Raw genomic sequence first — 19,130 nt, forward strand, 5'->3', positions numbered from 1 at the left:
ATAAAACCAGAAATTGGACACAATTAGCTAGCTAGCAAGCTATTTCCTTGGTGTAAGGATGGGATGCAGACAAATACGGACCTGCTGCTGTCTGAGCCGCTGGTTGGCTGCTGGACTGAACTGGAGTGAACTGGAACTGGACAGAAGACTGACTGGACCTGCAGACAGAAAGACAGACAGAGAGACACAAGTCTGAGCATCTTTGTTATCTGTCATGTGTTTGCAGTTGATAGACATTCGTGTAAGTCAATCAATCAAAAGTGGGCGTGGTTTAGTGAATATGGGTACTTTCTCTCTGTAAAAGTGAGATTCTGCCACAGAGGTACAAAATCAATCAAGCTGCTTCTTTTATGGGTAATTTGCTTCGGTCTCAGGAGAAGAGGACGCTACCAGATGCTAACAGATGCTACCAGACGCTATAAGATGCAACCAGATCTAACAGGCGTGCATAGATGTTAACAGACACTAACAGACGCTAACAGACGCTACAAGATACTAACAGATTTTAACAGCTGCTACCAGATGCTAACAAATGCTCACAGATGCTAACAGATGCTAACAGATCTAACAGACGCTACCAGATGCTAACAGTTGCTAAGAGTTGCTAACAGATGCTACCAGACACTAACAAATGCTCACAGACGCTAACAGATCTGACAGACACTACCAAATGCTAATAGACGTTAACAGATGCTACCAGATGCTAACACTTCAGTGAGAAAAATCTGTCCAGGTGTTACTGATCAGGTGTCCTTCAGATGTGAGGACAGACCTTGACCTGAAGCACAGCATCAGTTTCTGTGGCTCTTTGTTAATATCATCAGTCAAACTCCTGTTTACTGAATCTCAGCTATTGATTATTAGTTATTGATACTGTTTCACAGCTGCTTCCAGACAAATAACAAAACTTAACAAATGAATACTGAAGTCACTCTGACCGGAGCAGCTGCACTTTTCCTCTCAGCCACCAGAGGGAGCTGCACAGGAGCTCTGCCCCTCCAGGAGGCGGCCTGTCCAGGCTGAGGCAGGAGGCTCTGCTGCTCCTGCTCTGCCTGGGAGCTGGGAGCACTGGGAGCACTGGGAGCACTGCGAGCGGCTCTGTCCACGGTCAGGTTGCTGGTTTTTGTGTCCTCGGTCCTGCAGGAGGAAGAATCTGTGTCAACATTTCGATCTCTGTCTGATGCTTCAGTCTCTTTTACATGTTTCTGTGAGTAATCTGATTACTTCACTGCTTGTACGAGTGATTTCTATTCATTGAATTGTTTTTGGGACGTCTGTTAGTCTGTCACACTCTCAGACGGACAGACTTCCTGTCATTGATCTCTGATCGCTGATGGATTCACCTGCTCTGCATTTAAGACGCCGATAGTGACACCTGTCAGACAGACAGGTTAAAGGTCTTAGTTTAGAGGGATGAAACCACAAAGTGAGTCTGTAAATATGGACAACAGGTGAGCTGTATGTTTCAGGTGTGTCACCTGTCAGTCTTTGGCTGTCTGTGGTGTTTGGAGCTAAAGAAACTCAGAGCGGCTGTTTCCTTTGAACAATACCGTCAAACATTTGTATCTATGGAGCAAATGAGTTTGATGTCGACATCTTGGAGACGCTGTGAGGCAGGTGAACGAGTGACACACCTGGAGGAGTCCTCAGGAACACCTGAGGGGACAAACAGGACAGAAATATTGACTCTTAAATGTCCGTTATTCTGTCTTAGCAGCTTTTCAGAAGACCTGATGGAAAAACTCTTTAACGTGATTGGTCGTCTCACCCTGGACGTTGAGGACGGCGGTGGCTGTTGCTGTTCCGGCGCTGTTGGTGACCAAACACGTGTAACTTCCTGCATCCTCCACACACACTTCCTGTATCTCCAGGAAGTACAGACCCGAGCGCTCATAAATACTGACCCGCCCAGAAGACTGAATCTCCGCCTCCCCCTGAGAGAGACAGACGGACAGACAGACGGACAGAGAGTCAGAGAGAGTCTGTCTCTCTTAAGCAAAGCAGTCCTTCTCCACAGTGGCGTCTTCCAGCTCCTCCTCCTACCTCCTCTGACCTCAGTACGGCAGCCTGAGTAGGACATGCCTGTCCAATAGCACATCATTAACCATGTCAGGTCCTCTGGTCCAGCAGACGCTGTCATTGCTGTCTGTGTTAGAGAACGTGACCTCAAAGGTCTGTTCATGGATCTCAGAGCAGCTTCAGACCAGAGACCATCACTGTGGTGTCTGGTCTGGTTCTCAGGCGCTTTAAGTCTCACCTGTCTGAAAGGACACCGTGTGTTTCCTATAATAACATGAGGTCTGTGTTGTCTGCTGTGAAGTGTCCCTAAGGACTCAGTCCTCTCCTGTCTCACCATCAGCTATGGATTCAGTGTTTGCTGCTACGCTGATGACGCTCAGCTCTACATGGCTGAACGTCTCAAAGGTCTGATGGTCTGCTGGATGTCAGGTCACTTCCTGTCCTGAGCTGTGATGTAACTGAGAAGCTGCTCATTGGCCCGCAGGGCAGACACCTGTTTGATGGAGCGACAGTATGGCTGCGTGATCACAAAGGTCTGGGTTAAGCTGCTCTGACCTTGTACCATGTGACCTGGGGCTGCGGCCGTCCCGTGGCTTTGGCCGAGAACTTCCCGGTCTGCCCCAGCTTGGCGAACACTCGGCTCGGTTTAGTGACGAACTTCGGCGGACTCTCTCCCCAGATCCTGGGCCTGTTCTCAGTCGCTGGGAGGGCAGAGCGACACCTGGAATTATGGGAAATGGAGTTCTATGAGCAGGAGTCAGTAGTCCGTCACCGTCAGCCACTTCCTGAATGACAGGTGAGGGTGTGTATATACATCTTCAGTGATGGGACGCATCGCTAAAGTGAGGACTTAAGACGACTGTGTCCCCCTCAGTCTCTTCTGTTTGACTTGTTCTGTAAATGTCTTCACCTTCACTCCTCAGTGTTTAAACTTTTACTTTTTAGGTCTTTTTCAGCCTTCAGTTTTGATAGGTCAGCTATGAGAGACAGACAGGACAGAAGAGAGACAGACAGGTGAAGACATGAAGCACAGTTGCTGTTGAGGACAGGTGAGCCACCACGTCCTGAAAGGTTAATACAGGTGTCTGTTTTGTCCACTGTCTCATTAACCAGAATGCCTCAGGAGCAGGAACCCACATGAATGTGACCTCGGTGCCTTGTTTTCAATACGGTGCTCTTATTTTGAAAAGTTAACCTGAGTCTGAACCTGCTCCAGAGCTCTGAGGAGCTACGACTCCTCATTTATAGCCACCACTCCCCAGAGACAGAGAGACGGAGCTGAGGGAGGACGGCAGGAAGGAGTGGAGCTCACCCTGCTTTGATGGAGGACGGGAGGCCGAACGTCTTCCCAGAATGCTCTGCAGGTGGAAAAACACGAGAGCATCAGAGAAACAGCAGAAGCGTCACTAAAGACATTAAGAGACAATAAGAGACAACGAGAGACACTAAGAAGACACAGAGAAACAAAGAGAAGATCAAAATAAGACAAAACAGAATCAAAGACTGTTCAGAGGTCAGAGGTCACAGCCTGAGGCAGCACAAAGACCGCCAGAGACACAGACAGACAGAGACAGTCAGAGACAGAGACAGAGACCACACACACACACACACACACACACACACACACACACACACACACACACACACACACACACACACACACACACACACACAGACACACACACACACACACACACACAACATTCACATAAATGAATCTGAGTGAAATGTTTTCAGACAAGTCAAAGGTTGAGGACGTCCATCAGACTCTGATGGACGAGTCAAAGGTTGAGGACGTCCATGAGGACTTTTGGTTTGTTGGTTTGAAGTGAGTCTGAAACTGAATGAAGCAAATGTCCAAAACACAGAGCTGCTGAGGACTCGAGTGTGAGGAGACTCTGCTGGGGTTTAATACAGGAAGCTGGCGTCCAGCTGTTTACGACGCAGTAAAACACACATGCACACACACACACACACACACACACACACACACACACACACACACACACACACACACACACACACACACACACACACACACACACACACACACACACGCGTCTCTGAGCTCATGTTTGGAAAGCTGCAGTTTTAATGATGAACAGCATCAACATTCAAAGAAGAAGAATCTGTTTCTGAACAAAAAAATAATTTAAGCGTCATCAAAAACAAACTCAGAGAATCAACGAGAGACAAAAGCTCGTCTGAAATATTTCTTCTCTGCTGATGAGCTAAAACACTCTTCATTAGTATTTGTGTCTGAGCCAGACGCGTTAGCAGCTGTCACGTTAGCATTAGCAGCTAAGTCAGCAGTCATTAGCGTCGTCTTATGGACAGACACTGTGTCTGTCCTGAGCGAACGTGACGTGACGTCAGCGAAGCGTCGGTTTTAAAGTCGCAGCTTTGGTTCTTTCCTGCGTTGAAGTTGTCCGTCTTGTAGCTCGCTGAGCTAAAGCGTCGAGTGTTTTTTCAGTGATTTTGCTCTCGACAGCGCGAATGAGAGAAAGTGTGCCGGCGTTCTGTCTCTCCACAGCTGCAGGTTTGAGGTTACTGCAGGACATTTCTTTATTTCCTGGTAGGTCTCCTGGTTTATTTTCCTGGGCCTTGTCCAGGACGGAGCTGCACAGATGACAGCATATTGATCTGTGATCGTCTCGTCATACTTACCGTTGCTGCTGGGTGGAAAACAAATGGCTCAGACTTCATTGGCTCTGAAACAGACACATCAGCGCTTGCATAGTCCACCATTGTGTGACTTTCAGCTGCTGAATGCTGCGTAGCTTCAGGCTAACGGGCTGTTGGTTAGCGCGTTGTGTGCTAGCTTTAGCTGAAAGGTTAATAAATGTGGCTTAAACGTTCTCAGCTAGCCTTAGCTAACAATCACCACTTAATGATGCCTTGACTGGTTCCAGTGATTTAAACTGGTGTGATGCTGATTATGGTTCAATCCTTAATTAATTTTATAAAATCTATTTTTAGACATATTGGGGCATTTTTATTCTTACTGTCGAACAAAATACTCAGTAGTACTAGTCGTAGTATTAGTGATAGTAGTCCTGGCATGAGGAGTACATGGAGAAATCCTAGCATTACATGGTATTAGGAGTATCAGTTGTAGTATTAACAGAGGTATTCAGGTAGTATTAGAAGCACAAGTCAAATTGCAGGTATTCGCACCTTCCAGAAGAATCTCTACGGTGACCTGCCGGCTCCCAGCCTGATTGGTGGCCTGACAGGTGTAACGGCCAAAGTCCTCCTCTCTGACCCCGCCCACCACCAGGCTGAAGGTGCCCCGCCCACCTTGATTCACGACACAGCGCTCTCCACCAATCACAGGCCTCCCCTCTCTGTACCATGTGACCTGAGGCTCAGGATGACCACGCACCTGAAAAACAGAGGTCACAGGTGTGAACGGTCCTGACAGTGGCTGGAAGAGACACGTCTTGTATGGGGACTCTACTCTCGTCTGATTGGCTGACGGAGATGGACCCTGTTTGACTTTGCAGTCGAGTAAGACACGAGACTCGTAGTGTCCAGCCATGCTAGCGGCTCTGAGGCTGCATTTAAAGTGGTGCTTTGAGCGAAATGCTAACATCAGCTTTAGTGTGTGGGTATGCTAACATTAGCTAATTAGCAGTAAACACACAGTTCAGCTGAGGCTGGTGGAAATGAGGATCATCAAAGTGATTACAGTTCATCCTGGACACTCATCCAACAACTCATCGTGTCTGGACCGAAGCGGTGAAGGACTGAGCGACATTAGCATCGACAGAGACACGCAGCTAGCATGGCTAATAAAGTTCACATGATGTGGTGAAACATTATTAATTAAATGTCAGGAAGGAACGTTTGAAATAAGTGTGTGCGTGAGTGTGTGCCTGTGTGTGTGTCTGTGCAACATGTGGCGTGCAGATGTGTGATGACTTTGTGCTCGACTCCCATGAGGCTTTGCAGCTCCATCAATCTCTATGTTTTGCCTCTGAGCTGTAAACTGATGCTCTGCCGGTGCGTTCAAGTGCTGTGGGATTAGCGACGCTCTTCTCAAAATCTGAAGCAGAAACATGTTTTAACTGGCTGAGCTGAACCAGAACTGAACCAGAACTGAACCAGAACTGAACCAGAACTGAACCCGGACTGAACAGGAAGAGCAGACAGAAACAATCAGTGCTGATGTGTCTGGATGACTTCTTCTCAGCAGGATGCAGCCGGTCACAAGATCTAATCCCTCTCTTCTCACATCCTCCTCCCTTGTTTCCTCTCTTGTCTCCTCCCTTGCTTCCTCTCTTGTCTCCTCTCTTGTTTCCTGCCTTGCTTCCTCTCTTGCTTCCTCTCTTGTTTCCTCTCATGTCTCCTCCCTTGCTTCCTCTCTTGTCTCCTCCCTTGTTTCCTCTCATGTCTCCTCCCTTGCTTCCTCTCTTGTTTCCTCTCTTGTCTCCTCCCTTGTTTCCTCCCTTGCCCCTCTCTTGTCTCCTCCCTTGTTTCCTCCCTTGTTTCCTCTCATGTCTCCTCCCTTGCTTCCTCTCTTGTCTCCTCCCTTGTTTCCTCTCATGTCTCCTCCCTTGCTTCCTCTCTTGTCTCCTCTCTTGTTTCCTGCCTTGCTTCCTCTCTTGTTTCCTCTCATGTCTCCTCCCTTGCTTCCTCTCTTGTCTCCTCCCTTGCTTCCTCTCTTGTCTCCTCTCTTGTTTCCTGCCTTGCTTCCTCTCTTGTTTCCTCTCTTGTTTCCTCTCTTGTCTCCTCTCTTGCTTCCTCTCTTGTCTCCTCCCTTGTTTCCTCCCTTGCCCCTCTCTTGTCTTGTCTCCTCTCCTGTCTCTTGTCCCTCTTTCGTCTCCTGTGCTGCTGTGCGTCCATAGTTCAGTATGAAGTGATTAAACCTGGCTTCACTCGCTCACCATCTGTGTCGTGGTGATGCTTTCAGGCTGAACTCAGCTTCCTTGCAGCTGTGTTACGTTTACGTTCTGCCATCTAATATAAATCAGAATGAAAGGAGGACCGACTGAAACAAGGCTCCAGAGGACAAACCGTCCTGCTGTCTGTGACCTCTGTCAGACCTTTGGTTCGGTCCAAACGTTCCACGTCTACTCTAACGGCTGAGACGCTGGTCGGAGCCGTCCTGATGACGCTCCTGCTCCCACAAGATGAACCTTTTGGACTTAAAGACCTCGTGATGTGGACTGACAGACTGATGATGGAGGAACGGAGCGTCTCACCTTCCCCTCCAGTCGGGCGTCTCCACCCAGCACCACCCGGGCGTTGCGGGGAGGGAGGATGAACGCCGGAGGCTCGATGCCACGGGAACTGCATGCTGTCACCTGGGAGCCGGTGGAGGACGCTGAAGCTAACTGGATGTCACTCATCGCGCTGTCGGACAGGAAACACACATCAACATGAAAATACACCGATGAGTAACAACATGTAAACATCCGGCTGTCGTCTCACAGACCGATGGTTGAGCTCGCCGTCAGACCGCCGATCAATAAACAGATCACTAGCTCTGTCACACCTGGCTGTCACGAGTCTCTGGTATAACGATCCATCAGAGTTTGGCTGCGCCGTGTTCAGCCGGACGGCGTCTGAGTCTGAGCAGCGTTCACTGACCAGCTGCCCGTCACTCATTGGTTACGATGCTAAGCCAATTGAAATCCTAGTTGATCCACGAGGAATAAACTGTTGACATCCAACAAACTGTCTGATTCAAACAGTCCTGATCATTCTGAAAAGTGCAAAACATCATGACTTTAAGGACGATGATGCAGGAAAACGACGAGATTCACGCCTTTTTCCAATTCCAAGAAAAACTGGATGAGTGTGTGTGTGTGTGTGTGTGTGTGTGTGTGTGTGTGTGTGTGTGTGTGTGTGTGTGTGATGAGGGATGAACACATCAAAGACATGAAGATAAAAACATTGTGTGTGTGTGTGTGTGTGTGTGTGTGTGTGTGAGATCACATGTGACTGGCTCCATCTTTGACCTTATAAGGAAACGCTTCATGTTTTAAGTGATGACTTTCACTTCACTGATCGTCTTTGTTTTCTCAAATCATCAAATCAAGCTTTATTTATAAGGCACTTTTCATACTTCCAAGCAACACAAAGTGCCTCAGAGGCTAAAAACAGCAAAAAGAAAAGCCAGCCCTCCCACCCCCATAAACACATAGAGACATATAGAGACTAACAGACACGCACGTACGCACACACACCCGCACACACATATTCAATTTTCAATTTATTTATTTATCCATACGGACAAGGCAGGGAATAAGCCACCTTAGGGGGCCGTCCACACCGAGAGGGCCCCTGGACCATGACTAGGGAGCGCCACCCGAGACCACCCCGACCCAGGCAGACAGGAGGCCCCACACCGAGGCGCAGAGGCCTCCAGCTCGACTTCTGGAGTCTGCAGACTGATCCCAGCTCAGCCTCGGTGCTTCAGGATCACAGGCAGGAACAGGAAAAACAAACGTCCATAACTCCAGTTAGAACTCAGAGAAACAAGACGCTCGTTAGAAGAATCGTCCTGGTTTTACTTTTCTTCAGCGTCGCAGTGAGAGCTGTCTGCACATCCATGTTAGGACCGCTAACCCTGCTAGCGGCTAACCGCCAACAGGAGCTGCTAACGGCTAACCGCCAACAGGAGCTGCTAACGGCTAACCGCCGACAGGAGCTGCTAACGGCTAACCGCCAACAGGAGCTGCTAACGGCTAACTGCTAACAGGAGCTGCCAACGGCTAACAGGAGCTGCTAACTGCTAACAGCTTCTTTGGCCAACATGCCAGAATGTGAACAAATGAAAGTTGTCTCATCCCTCTTATGATGGAGGTCTATGGGGAAGGTGATGTTTTGTGGCGGTGTCAGGGTGTTTGCTCAGGACGAGCGCGCCGCCAGCCGTCAGTTACTTCAGGCTGTTCGACTTCACGTTGTTTCGGCTGGATGTGTGTTGGACCACCAGACGGTTCAGGCTGAATGTTTTCAGAACAAACAGAATCGCCTGCTGTCACACTGAAAATATGCTGCTAATACACGCAAACATTTTCCAGCTGCCTTAAATGGCTTTAAAGTCTCTAATAGCTACTAAACACACTTGTCTTTTCTCTTTTTAAATACCATTTTTATCTTACAGTCGACCTTTGCTTCCTATTAAGTCCACATTCGTGCTGAAACTGCAGCGTGTTTCTGTCCCATCGCTGATGATTTCCAGACATTTTCTCTTTATATAAAAACAAATGTCCTGCCACATTTTTACAGTCAAACAGGCCTCAGCAGTCTGCATCCAAAAACTGCTGCAGTCCTCTGATAATGCTAACGCTAATCCTGCCCCCACCAACATTTAGACCAAAATGTCAAAGTTCATTAGCCACAGCTGATGGAGCATGTGAAGGTTTGTAGGCCAGAGCCATGGCCACCATCTTAGCTTAGAGTGTTAGCATGCTAACATTAGCTACAGCACACTGTTTTGTCAGGGAGAAGTTAGAAGCTAATACAAAAAACTAGCTTGATATCTTTTCTTGTACTTTCAGGTGTGTTTAACTGGTGTTAGCCTGATGGACAAGCTAACACTGACACAGACGCTGATGTGAAATATTTTAACCAGACAGAACCTTTAACACAAGCTAATGCTAAATAGCTAACTGACATTAGCGCTGTCCATGCGTTCCTTCTCTTACTGTTTATTATGTGGTACACACTGATGTCACCATCATGTCACCTGCAGGAGGTCTCTGGTGATTCTGCCATTGTGGTTTGTATCAGTGGACAACAGGTGGTGGTGGAGGAGTTTGTTGGGTGGTGCAGACTGAACCACCTCCAGTTGAACATTGACAGACTTCAGAAGCACTAAGCCTCCTTTGACCTCTGTATCCACAGTCCATCATTACTAAAGACAAGTTTCAAGACCTATGAATGTTGTCATGACGACAGATCCAGGACAGAAGACCCAGAGGTCCCCCTGCTGCAGAGCTGAAGCTCATCACAGTTACCGGCCTCAGAAATCAGCAGTTAACAGCAGAAACATCTCAACATCCAGTGATGGAGCAGACTGAGTGAATCAGGCCCTCATGGTCCAGCTGCTGCTAAGAAACCACGACTGAGAGAGACCAGCAAGAAGAAGAGACCTGCTCCAACCAAGAACCTCAAGGACTGGACGAAAGACAAGAAGAGACCTAGACTCTAGTCTGATGCTGTGTCTTCACGAGACACAGAGAAGGTGATTGGATGGTATGTGCGGCTCCACTGTGAAGCAGCAGGAGGTGGAGGTGTGACGGTGTGGGGGTCAAAGCACCCTGAACCAGCACGATGGACAGCTGCATCACATGACCTGAGCCAGCGGAGGTGGCTGGAGATGAGCCGGAGCTCAGAGGAAGGAAAAGCAGCCAATCGGTGTTCAGCATACAAGAACTTCTTCAAGACTTCTTCAAGACAGTCTGTGTACTTGTACTTATTTCTCCTCTGTGGTACGAACAGCTGAGTACTTGTTAGTGTACTGCCAGTAACTCTGTGGATGCAGCTGAACCAGGAAACAGGAAGAAGAAGAGAGCTGATAGAAGATCAATAAACAGTTTCGACTGACGCAATGTCACACAGAGACACAGATAAGAGACGAACAACACAGAAACCAGAGCTGAGAGTCTGAGAGGACACAGGGTGTCCAGTCTGCACGCACACAGAGACACACAGAGACACACAGAGACACACAGAGAGAGAGACACAGACACACAGAGACACACAGAGAGACACACAGAGACAGATAAGAGACGAACAACACAGAAACCAGAGCTGAGAGTCTGAGAGGACGCAGGGTGTCCAGTCTGCACGCACACAGAGACACACAGAGACACACACAGACACACACAGAGACACAGAGACACAGAGAGAGAGACACAGACACACAGAGACACACAGAGAGAGACAGAGAGACAGAGACACGCAGAGACACACAGAGACACACAGTGAGACACAGAGACACACAGAGAGAGAGACACAGACACACAGAGACACACAGAGAGACACACAGAGACAGATAAGAGACGAACAACACAGAAACCAGAGCTGAGAGTCTGAGAGGACACAGGGTGTCCAGTCTGCACGCACACAGAGACACACAGAGACACACAGAGACACACACAGAGAGAGACACAGACACACAGAGACACACAGAGACACACAGAGACAGATAAGAGACGAACAACACAGAAACCAGAGCTGAGAGTCTGAGAGGACACAGGGTGTCCAGTCTGCACGCACACAGAGACACACAGAGACACACAGAGACACACACAGAGACACAGAGACACAGAGAGAGAGACACAGACACACAGAGACACACAGAGAGACACACAGAGAGAGACAGAGAGACAGAGACACGCAGAGACACACACAGAGACACAGAGAGACACACAGAGACACACAGTGAGACACAGAGACACACAGAGAGACACACAGAGAGACAGAGACACACAGTGAGACACAGAGACACACAGAGAGACACACAGAGAGACAGAGACACACAGAGACACACAGAGAGACACACAGAGAGACAGAGACACACAGAGAGACACACAGAGAGACAGAGACACACAGAGAGACACACAGAGAGACAGAGACACACAGAGAGACACACAGAGACACACAGAGAGACAGAGACACACAGAGAGACACACAGAGAGACACACAGAGAGACAGAGACACACAGAGAGACACACAGAGAGACACACAGAGACACACAGAGAGACACACAGAGAGACACACAGAGAGACAGACATACACACACAAACAATAACACACACACACACTGACACAGACACACACACACACACTGACACAGCAGCTTCATCATTGAGCCAAAACTCAGCATGAGAGAGAGAGAGAGAGAGAGAGAGAGAGAGAGAGAGAGAGAGAGAGAAGGTCAGTGAAGCTCTCTCGTCCATCTGTGCTTGTCATTAACAGATTATCAGGAGGAAAAACTTCATGTTTCTCTGAGAGTTTAAGTTTGGCCTTCAACTAACAGCTCAAGCTAACAGGTCCCAGTCAAGATCTCACGCTAACAGTATGAGGCTAAAGCTAACAGGTCCCAGTCAAGATCTCACGCTAACAGTATGAGGCTAAAGCTAACAGGTCCCAGTCAAGATCTCACGCTAACAGTATGAGGCTAAAGCTAACAGGTCCCAGTCAAGATCTCACGCTAACAGTATGAGGCTAAAGCTAACAGGTCCCAGTCATGATCTCACGCTAACAGTATGAAGCTAAAGCTAACAGGTCCCAGTCAAGATCTCACGCTAACAGTATGAGGCTAAAGCTAACAGGTCCCAGTCATGATCTCACGCTAACAGTATGAGGCTAAAGCTAACAGGTCCCAGTCATGATCTCACGCTAACAGTATGAGGCTAAAGCTAACAGGTCCCAGTCATGATCTCACGCTAACAGTATGAGGCTAAAGCTAACAGGTCCCAGTCATGATCTCACGCTAACAGTATGAAGCTAAAGCTAACAGGTCCCAGTCAAGATCTCACGCTAACAGTATGAGGCTAAAGCTAACAGGTCCCAGTCATGATCTCACGCTAACAGTATGAGGCTAAAGCTAACAGGTCCCAGTCAAGATCTCACGCTAACAGTATGAGGCTAAAGCTAACAGGTCCCAGTCATGATCTCACGCTAACAGTATGAGGCTAAAGCTAACAGGTCCCAGTCATGATCTCACGCTAACAGTATGAGGCTAAAGCTAACAGGTCCCAGTCATGATCTCACGCTAACAGTATGAGGCTAAAGCTAACAGGTCCCAGTCATGATCTCACGCTAACAGTATGAGGCTAAAGCTAACAGGTCCCAGTCAAGATCTCACGCTAACAGTATGAGGCTAAAGCTAACAGGTCCCAGTCATGATCTCACGCTAACAGTATGAGGCTAAAGCTAACAGGTCCCAGTCATGATCTCACGCTAACAGTATGAGGCTAAAGCTAACAGGTCCCAGTCATGATCTCACGCTAACAGTATGAGGCTAAAGCTAACAGGTCCCAGTCATGATCTCACGCTAACAGTATGAGGCTAAAGCTAACAGGTCCCAGTCATGATCTAACGCTAACAGTATGAGGCTAAAGCTAACAGGTCCCAGTCATGATCTCACGCTAACAGTATGAGGCTAAAGCTAACAGGTCCCAGTCATGATCTCACGCTAACAGTATGAGGCTAAAGCTAACAGGTCCCAGTCATGATCTCACGCTAACAGTATGAGGCTAAAGCTAACAGGTCCCAGTCATGATCTCACGCTAACAGTATGAAGCTAAAGCTAACAGGTCCCAGTCAAGATCTCACGCTAACAGTATGAGGCTAAAGCTAACAGGTCCCAGTCAAGATCTCACGCTAACAGTATGAGGCTAAAGCTAACAAGAACAGCTGAAACTAATAGTCCATTAATCAATGAGTGTATTGACAGAAAATGATTGATCATCTGTTGTTTTAATGGTTTATTGATCTCTGCTGTGGAATCATGTGATGTTTGATCTTCTCAGACGTCTGATTGGCTGCTTTTCCTCTCAATCATCTCAATGTGTTTGTAATCATAGGAACCAAACAAACATGGTGAAGGCGTCACTTTGAGACCACATCTCTCACTGTTTTCACAACGTTTCCAAAGCAAACGATCGATCAATCGATCGATCGATGGAGGAAATGATCAGCAGATTGATCCAGAATGAAAATAATCACTAGTTTAAAATGAGCTCCAATTCAACCAACAGGAACGTCCTGCTGAGACATGAAGGATCTAAGACCTGAGACCAGAGACAAGAGGACAACAGGCACAGGAGACACTTTACTGCACTCCCTACTTATTACTTATTATACTCGCATACTTTTCCAACATTTTCACTGCAGGACGTTTACCTTTAGCAGAGTACAGTGTGGTATTAGTACTTTTACTGTAGTAAAGACTGTGAATACTTCCTCCAGCTCTGCTCTAATATTTGAATAACTGCTGATTGTTCTCCTGCCTGTTTGGACGTGGAGCAGCTGGTGTGACAGACAGACGTCTGTCTGTCTGTCTGTCTGTCTGTCTGTCTGTCTGTCTGTCTGTCTGTCTGCCTGTCTGTCTGCCTGCGAGTGGATGTCTGTCTGTCAGTGGACAGATGTCTCTCTGTCTGTGGACAGACTTCAGACACTCACAAAGTATCTGTATCTGATCTAAATGACACAAAAATACATCTGTACCTTTTGGAAAGCAGCTTTTCAAAATAAAACAGGAAGCAAAGACGGGATAATCAAATGAGACACATTAAAGACGCAGCTTGAAGGAGACATTTCAGACTTTCTGTCCAGAAGAAACTTCAAAGGTAAAGTTCCCAGCATGCACCAGGGTTCATGTCCAGGTTGGATCTTTTGATCGGAGGAGATTCCTTCACGTCAGCCGAGCGTTTCATAAACATCCTGACAGACTGTTTCCCACATCCTTCCAGTCCAGTCCCAGTTCAGACACTGGTGCTCCTCTGCTGTCTGGCCCATCAAACGTATTGATCCACAGAGATCAATGAAGGGACCCATCATGTTTTTTATTGTCTGTTTGTTTAACAACCAAACAACAGTCAGACTCTGCTGAATAAACAGTCATCATCATCATCATCATCTTCATCGTCAAACATGTTCCAGAGGAAACTTTGGATAAACTGAAGCTTCAGGAAGGTTTTTCATGTTCATTCATGTCGCTCTGAAACCATAAAAACTTTTCTGCTTTTCTTCTTAATATGAGTATTACTGCGTTTTTAAGGGTGAAAGTATGAAGTCTTTCAGTTCCACACTGGAGACAAATCAATAAAAGAACTGAAATGATCAATAATTAAAAAACAACTTTTTTAAAATTCTCGCTGTTTGTAACAAGTCCCTGCGTCAGATGTCTAAGTCTTATCTTATCTGATCTTAACTTATCTTATCTCCTGTCCTCTCTGTCTCGGGATCGGTCAGTCATTGATTGCCGTTAAAGTCATTGATTAGCTGATCAGCTGATGACTGACTCCTCCTCCTCACACTTTTTCTTGGTCTCTTTTTAAAAAGTCGACATGAAGCAAACGGTCAAAGTGAGGAAAACGCGCGCGCGGACGTAGCAAACGAGCAGAAAACTGATGAAGATGAATGAAAAGAGGAGGAAGAAACACTTACTGACGTGACGCTCCGAGTCTGAACACGAAGAAAACACGAACTGAGGAGGCTCTGTGCTGCGCGGCGGCACGGCGCAAGAATCAGCACATTCATCAGCGGGCCTCCTCCTCCTCCTCCTCCTCCTCCTCCTGCTGCTGCTGCTGCTGCTGGTTTTCAGTTTAACTTCTCCTCTTCCTCCTCTTCCTCAGTCTGATTTCCTCTCCAGCGCTGAGCTGCAAACTGCGTCTGTGACTGAAAGCAGAGCTGCAACAGGAGGACGCGGACAGGGCCGGACCCACCGACTGCAGGGCCCCCCCAGGCCCCCCGAGGCTGCCTGACGAGATAAGATAAGATAAGATAAGATAAGATAAGATAAGATAAGATAAGATAAGATAAGATAAGATAAGATAAGATAAGATAAGATGTTGGAGCAGCAGCAGGACCGAATCAGCACAGACAAAAAACTGAAGACACTGAATTTAAATGCTGATGCAGACGTTTGTGATGATCAGCTGATGAGTTTAAACACACACACACACACACACACACACACACACACACACACACGTTGCTCTGAGGAAGAAGAACATAAAGTCTTCCTCCCTCTGATCACTGAATGTGTTTAAATCTTCTGGTCTTCTTTTCTAATCGTGACGTTTTCTCTGTCCGGAGAAGAAAACTTGTTTTTCTTCTGAACAAACAGAATCTTGTCCTCGTGGTCCTAAAGGATCCAGTCCTAAACCTGGTCCTAAAGGATCCAGTCCTAAACCTGGTCCAAAAGGATCCAGGCCTGAACCTTCTTCTCTTGGTGTTTCAGTAAAGATCTTGTCGTCTTACCTAGGCCTCACCAGCAGGGGGCACCCTCAGCCAGAGGCTCACATGATGGAGACAAAAGTTGATGATGATGATGATGATGATGATGAAGTTCTGCTTCTGGTCTGTGGACATGGTGTCAGTGTCATGACGACCAAAGGTCTGATCTGTCTGATAATCAGCATGTTGTTGTATGTTGTTGTTGTTGTTGATCCTCACACAACAACGTGAGCTCAAAGATGCTGAAGATGACGGCTGATGACGACGACGACAATAAAAATCATACTAAACTTCATTTTTTGGCGTCTTTCATAAAGAATTACAGCTCAAAGTGCTTCAGATAAAAACTCAGGCTGAACAGAGATCATGTCCAATGAGATGGAGAGTAAAGCCAACATGATAATAACTTAAAAAATCAGACAGAATGAGAATGAAAACAAAGAGAATCAGAACATGAGATGGAAAATAAAAGCACAGAATAACAGCAATCAGATCAAAACAGATTTCAAAGAAAGCGTAAAATCAATTAAATACAACATTTATAAAGACGTGCAGCGAATAATCACGAGGTGAAGCTCAAAGTTTCAGGTCTACCAGGAGGCCAGAGATCAGTTTTCAGCTTTATTTTGAAAATATTCAGCGAGTTTCTTCCTGATGTCTGAAGGTTGTTTGTTCTACAGCTTTGAGTCTTTGAGCTGAAAGAAAATCAGTAAACCAGCAGGTGATCACAGAGTTCTGGTCCCAGTCCACGCAGAGCTTTGTTTACGAGGAGGAGGACCTTAAAACTAGTCCTGAATGTTCCAGGAAGTCAGTGCAGAGCAGCTGAAACTGGACTCATGTGGTCTCTGCTGCTGGTTCTGGTTCATAGTGGAGCTGCAGTGTTTTTCTCCTGGAGGTCAGTAAATCGAGCATCACAGTCATCGAGTCGGCTTGAATTAAAGGCATGAATGAGTTTTTCAGCACCTGTTGGTTCAGAAATGGTCGTCCAGCTGTTTCTCAGGTGAAACACGACGTTTTGGTCACCTTGCTGATCAGAATCTTGAAGAACACCAAGACTGAAAGCTCAGAGTTAATCCAGAGAGTTAATCTCAGATTATCAAACAGCATTTCTGTCTTTGTTTCAGGCAGACTAGAAGGATTTCACTTTGTCTCAAGAGATTCTTTCTCATCCATTGATTTATTGATTAACAGACGGTCAGTGATGGAGTCTGTAGCTGCAGCATCATCTGGTTCAGCACAGACGTTCAGTCATCTGTCATCTGCATAGAAACACACTTTGTGCTCTGTAATGACGCCACCCAGTGGCAGCATGTAGAGTGACAACAGTAATGGACCAATCAGCTCCCTGCAACCTCAAACAAACGTCATGTTCGTCAGACACATGATCTCCAAGACTGATGTCACACTTTGATGTTTGTTTGAAACCAGATTAACACTCAGTCAAAGACCGGCCGACTGTTCAAGACCATTGACTCAGATATGGTCTTGGTGGACAATCGTATCAAACTGAGGTCTGAGAGGACGAGAGGACGAGAGCTGAGAGCTTATTTTCACCAGTTTAGCTCGAGGTCACTGATGACTCATTCGGTTGAACCAGAACATTTTTTCTTTAAGAGCTCTTCTGCACTGAAACCTGAAGGCTGAAGTTTGTCTTCATCACCGTCTCTGCTGGCTTCTTCGATAATGTGAAGACGTGTGTTTGCAGACATGAATTCATCATCTTCAGGACATGAAACTGTCAAACAGCTGCTTTAAAGACGCTGGAGGTTCAGGGTCAGCAGGGACATCTGATGACTTCCTGTTACACCTCCAACGGTCCTCCAACAACAGGACACACGGACAGAAAGGAGAAATAAAGAAGACGGATGTTGCTCCACCGTCTCTGTGTCTTTGTCTCTCACTGCACAGCTGACATATTGTCCGTCTTTCTGAAAGGACGCAGCTGAGATAATGAGTCCCTGCTGGACGAGAATCTGAACTCTCTCCTGAGTCTCTCAGTTGTCCTTCTGTCTCTCTGTCCGTCTCTCTATGTCTCTCTCTCCCTCTCTCTTCAGACAGGAAAGAGGAAATGGAGTACAGTTGCCTTCAAAGTAAAAGAGCAGAGTCATTTAACCTGAAACCCCCTCACCTGGTGAACAAATGAAGAGATTTGCGGTCGTCTTAGAAAAACCTGAACGTCCTGAAATTAAATGAAGATATCGTTGAAGTAAAAGTACTACCCTCACTCTGTTCAACTGGAAATGTGACTTCAGAGAAGTAGGTTAAAATAATCGGGAAAATGTACTACGAGTATTGAAAGGGGCTCTTATTTTGAAGGCCGACCCGGAAGCTCAGGCTGCTGTGGTCTCAGTCGCTTCACAGTCTGATGTGGCCGCAGAGAAACGGAGCGCAGCTTCATTTCTGCGGATTTTCTGATTCTGCTGAACGAACCTGCTGCTGGATCCGGATCAGTCCCGAGGAAGAGAGTCCAGACCAGGCTCAACCGAACCGGACCGAGCCGGATCACAACAGACCCGGAATACAGAAAGACAGACAGAAAGACAGACAGACAGGCTGCTTCATCCCCTGCGGAGCCGGCCGGAGTCTTCCTCCCCGGTAAGAACGGTTTTTATCTCACACACACACACACACACACACACACACACACACACACACACACACACACACACACACACACACACACACACACACACACACACCGTTAACGTGTAGTCGTGTGATGACCGATGCATGTGCGTGTGTGTGTGTGCGTGCGTGTGTGCGTGTGCCACTCCCTTCCATCCTCAGCTGCTCTGCCGTGAAATTTACCTGCGGACACACTTCACAGGTGATCAATAACAGGCTGGAATATGATCAGTGACAGCACACACACGTGTCATCTGTGATGTTGTACCGTGTGTGTGTGTGTGTGTGTGTGTGTGTGTGTGTGTGTGTGTGTGTGTGTGTGTGTGTGTGTGTGTGTGTGTGTGTGTGTGATGACAATGCAGGTGTAGTACAGGTGCGTTCCTGAGGCACAGATGGATGATGAAGGTCACACAGACATGAACATTATAAAACACAGTGAGGTCAGCCGATCAATACGACGTGATTATTGGTTTGAAATGTTTCATTAGAACACGACTGAGGCACAGTACGCCATAAAGAGTATTAATACCACCAATACTTCCTGCTCAGTACAGTAATCG

At 47.0% G+C, this 19,130-nt stretch overlaps 2 protein-coding genes across 4 annotated transcripts in view; one reads left to right on the plus strand and one right to left on the minus strand.

The window, feature by feature from the left end:
* mylka (myosin, light chain kinase a) overlaps positions 1–15,241 on the minus strand; it is a 47,822-nt gene extending 32,581 nt beyond the window's left edge. Inside the window, exons 1-9 of one of the 2 annotated variants that reach the window (XM_070976361.1) lie at positions 15,154–15,241; positions 7,227–7,377; positions 5,197–5,404; positions 3,332–3,377; positions 2,575–2,740; positions 1,769–1,934; positions 1,635–1,656; positions 939–1,137; positions 82–158 (exon numbers count right to left, since the gene is read on the minus strand). In XM_070976361.1, the coding sequence (XP_070832462.1) occupies positions 82–158; positions 939–1,137; positions 1,635–1,656; positions 1,769–1,934; positions 2,575–2,740; positions 3,332–3,377; positions 5,197–5,404; positions 7,227–7,373 (1,031 nt within the window). In that variant the 5' untranslated portion in view covers positions 7,374–7,377; positions 15,154–15,241. The remainder of the gene's footprint in view (positions 1–81; positions 159–938; positions 1,138–1,634; positions 1,657–1,768; positions 1,935–2,574; positions 2,741–3,331; positions 3,378–5,196; positions 5,405–7,226; positions 7,378–15,153) is intronic. The other variant, XM_070976362.1, reaches the window with a different exon arrangement.
* Positions 15,242–18,282: 3,041 nt separating this feature from the next.
* The window catches only part of LOC139340512 (bone morphogenetic protein receptor type-2-like), a 29,584-nt gene continuing 28,736 nt past the window's right edge, over positions 18,283–19,130 (plus strand). The window contains exon 1 of one of the 2 annotated variants that reach the window (XM_070976367.1): positions 18,283–18,540. The gene's annotated coding sequence lies outside the window, so the exon portion shown is untranslated. The remainder of the gene's footprint in view (positions 18,541–19,130) is intronic. The other variant, XM_070976368.1, reaches the window with a different exon arrangement.

Source organism: Chaetodon trifascialis, chromosome 12 (assembly GCF_039877785.1).
Source record: "Chaetodon trifascialis isolate fChaTrf1 chromosome 12, fChaTrf1.hap1, whole genome shotgun sequence".
NCBI classification, from domain to species: Eukaryota; Metazoa; Chordata; class Actinopteri; order Chaetodontiformes; family Chaetodontidae; genus Chaetodon; species Chaetodon trifascialis.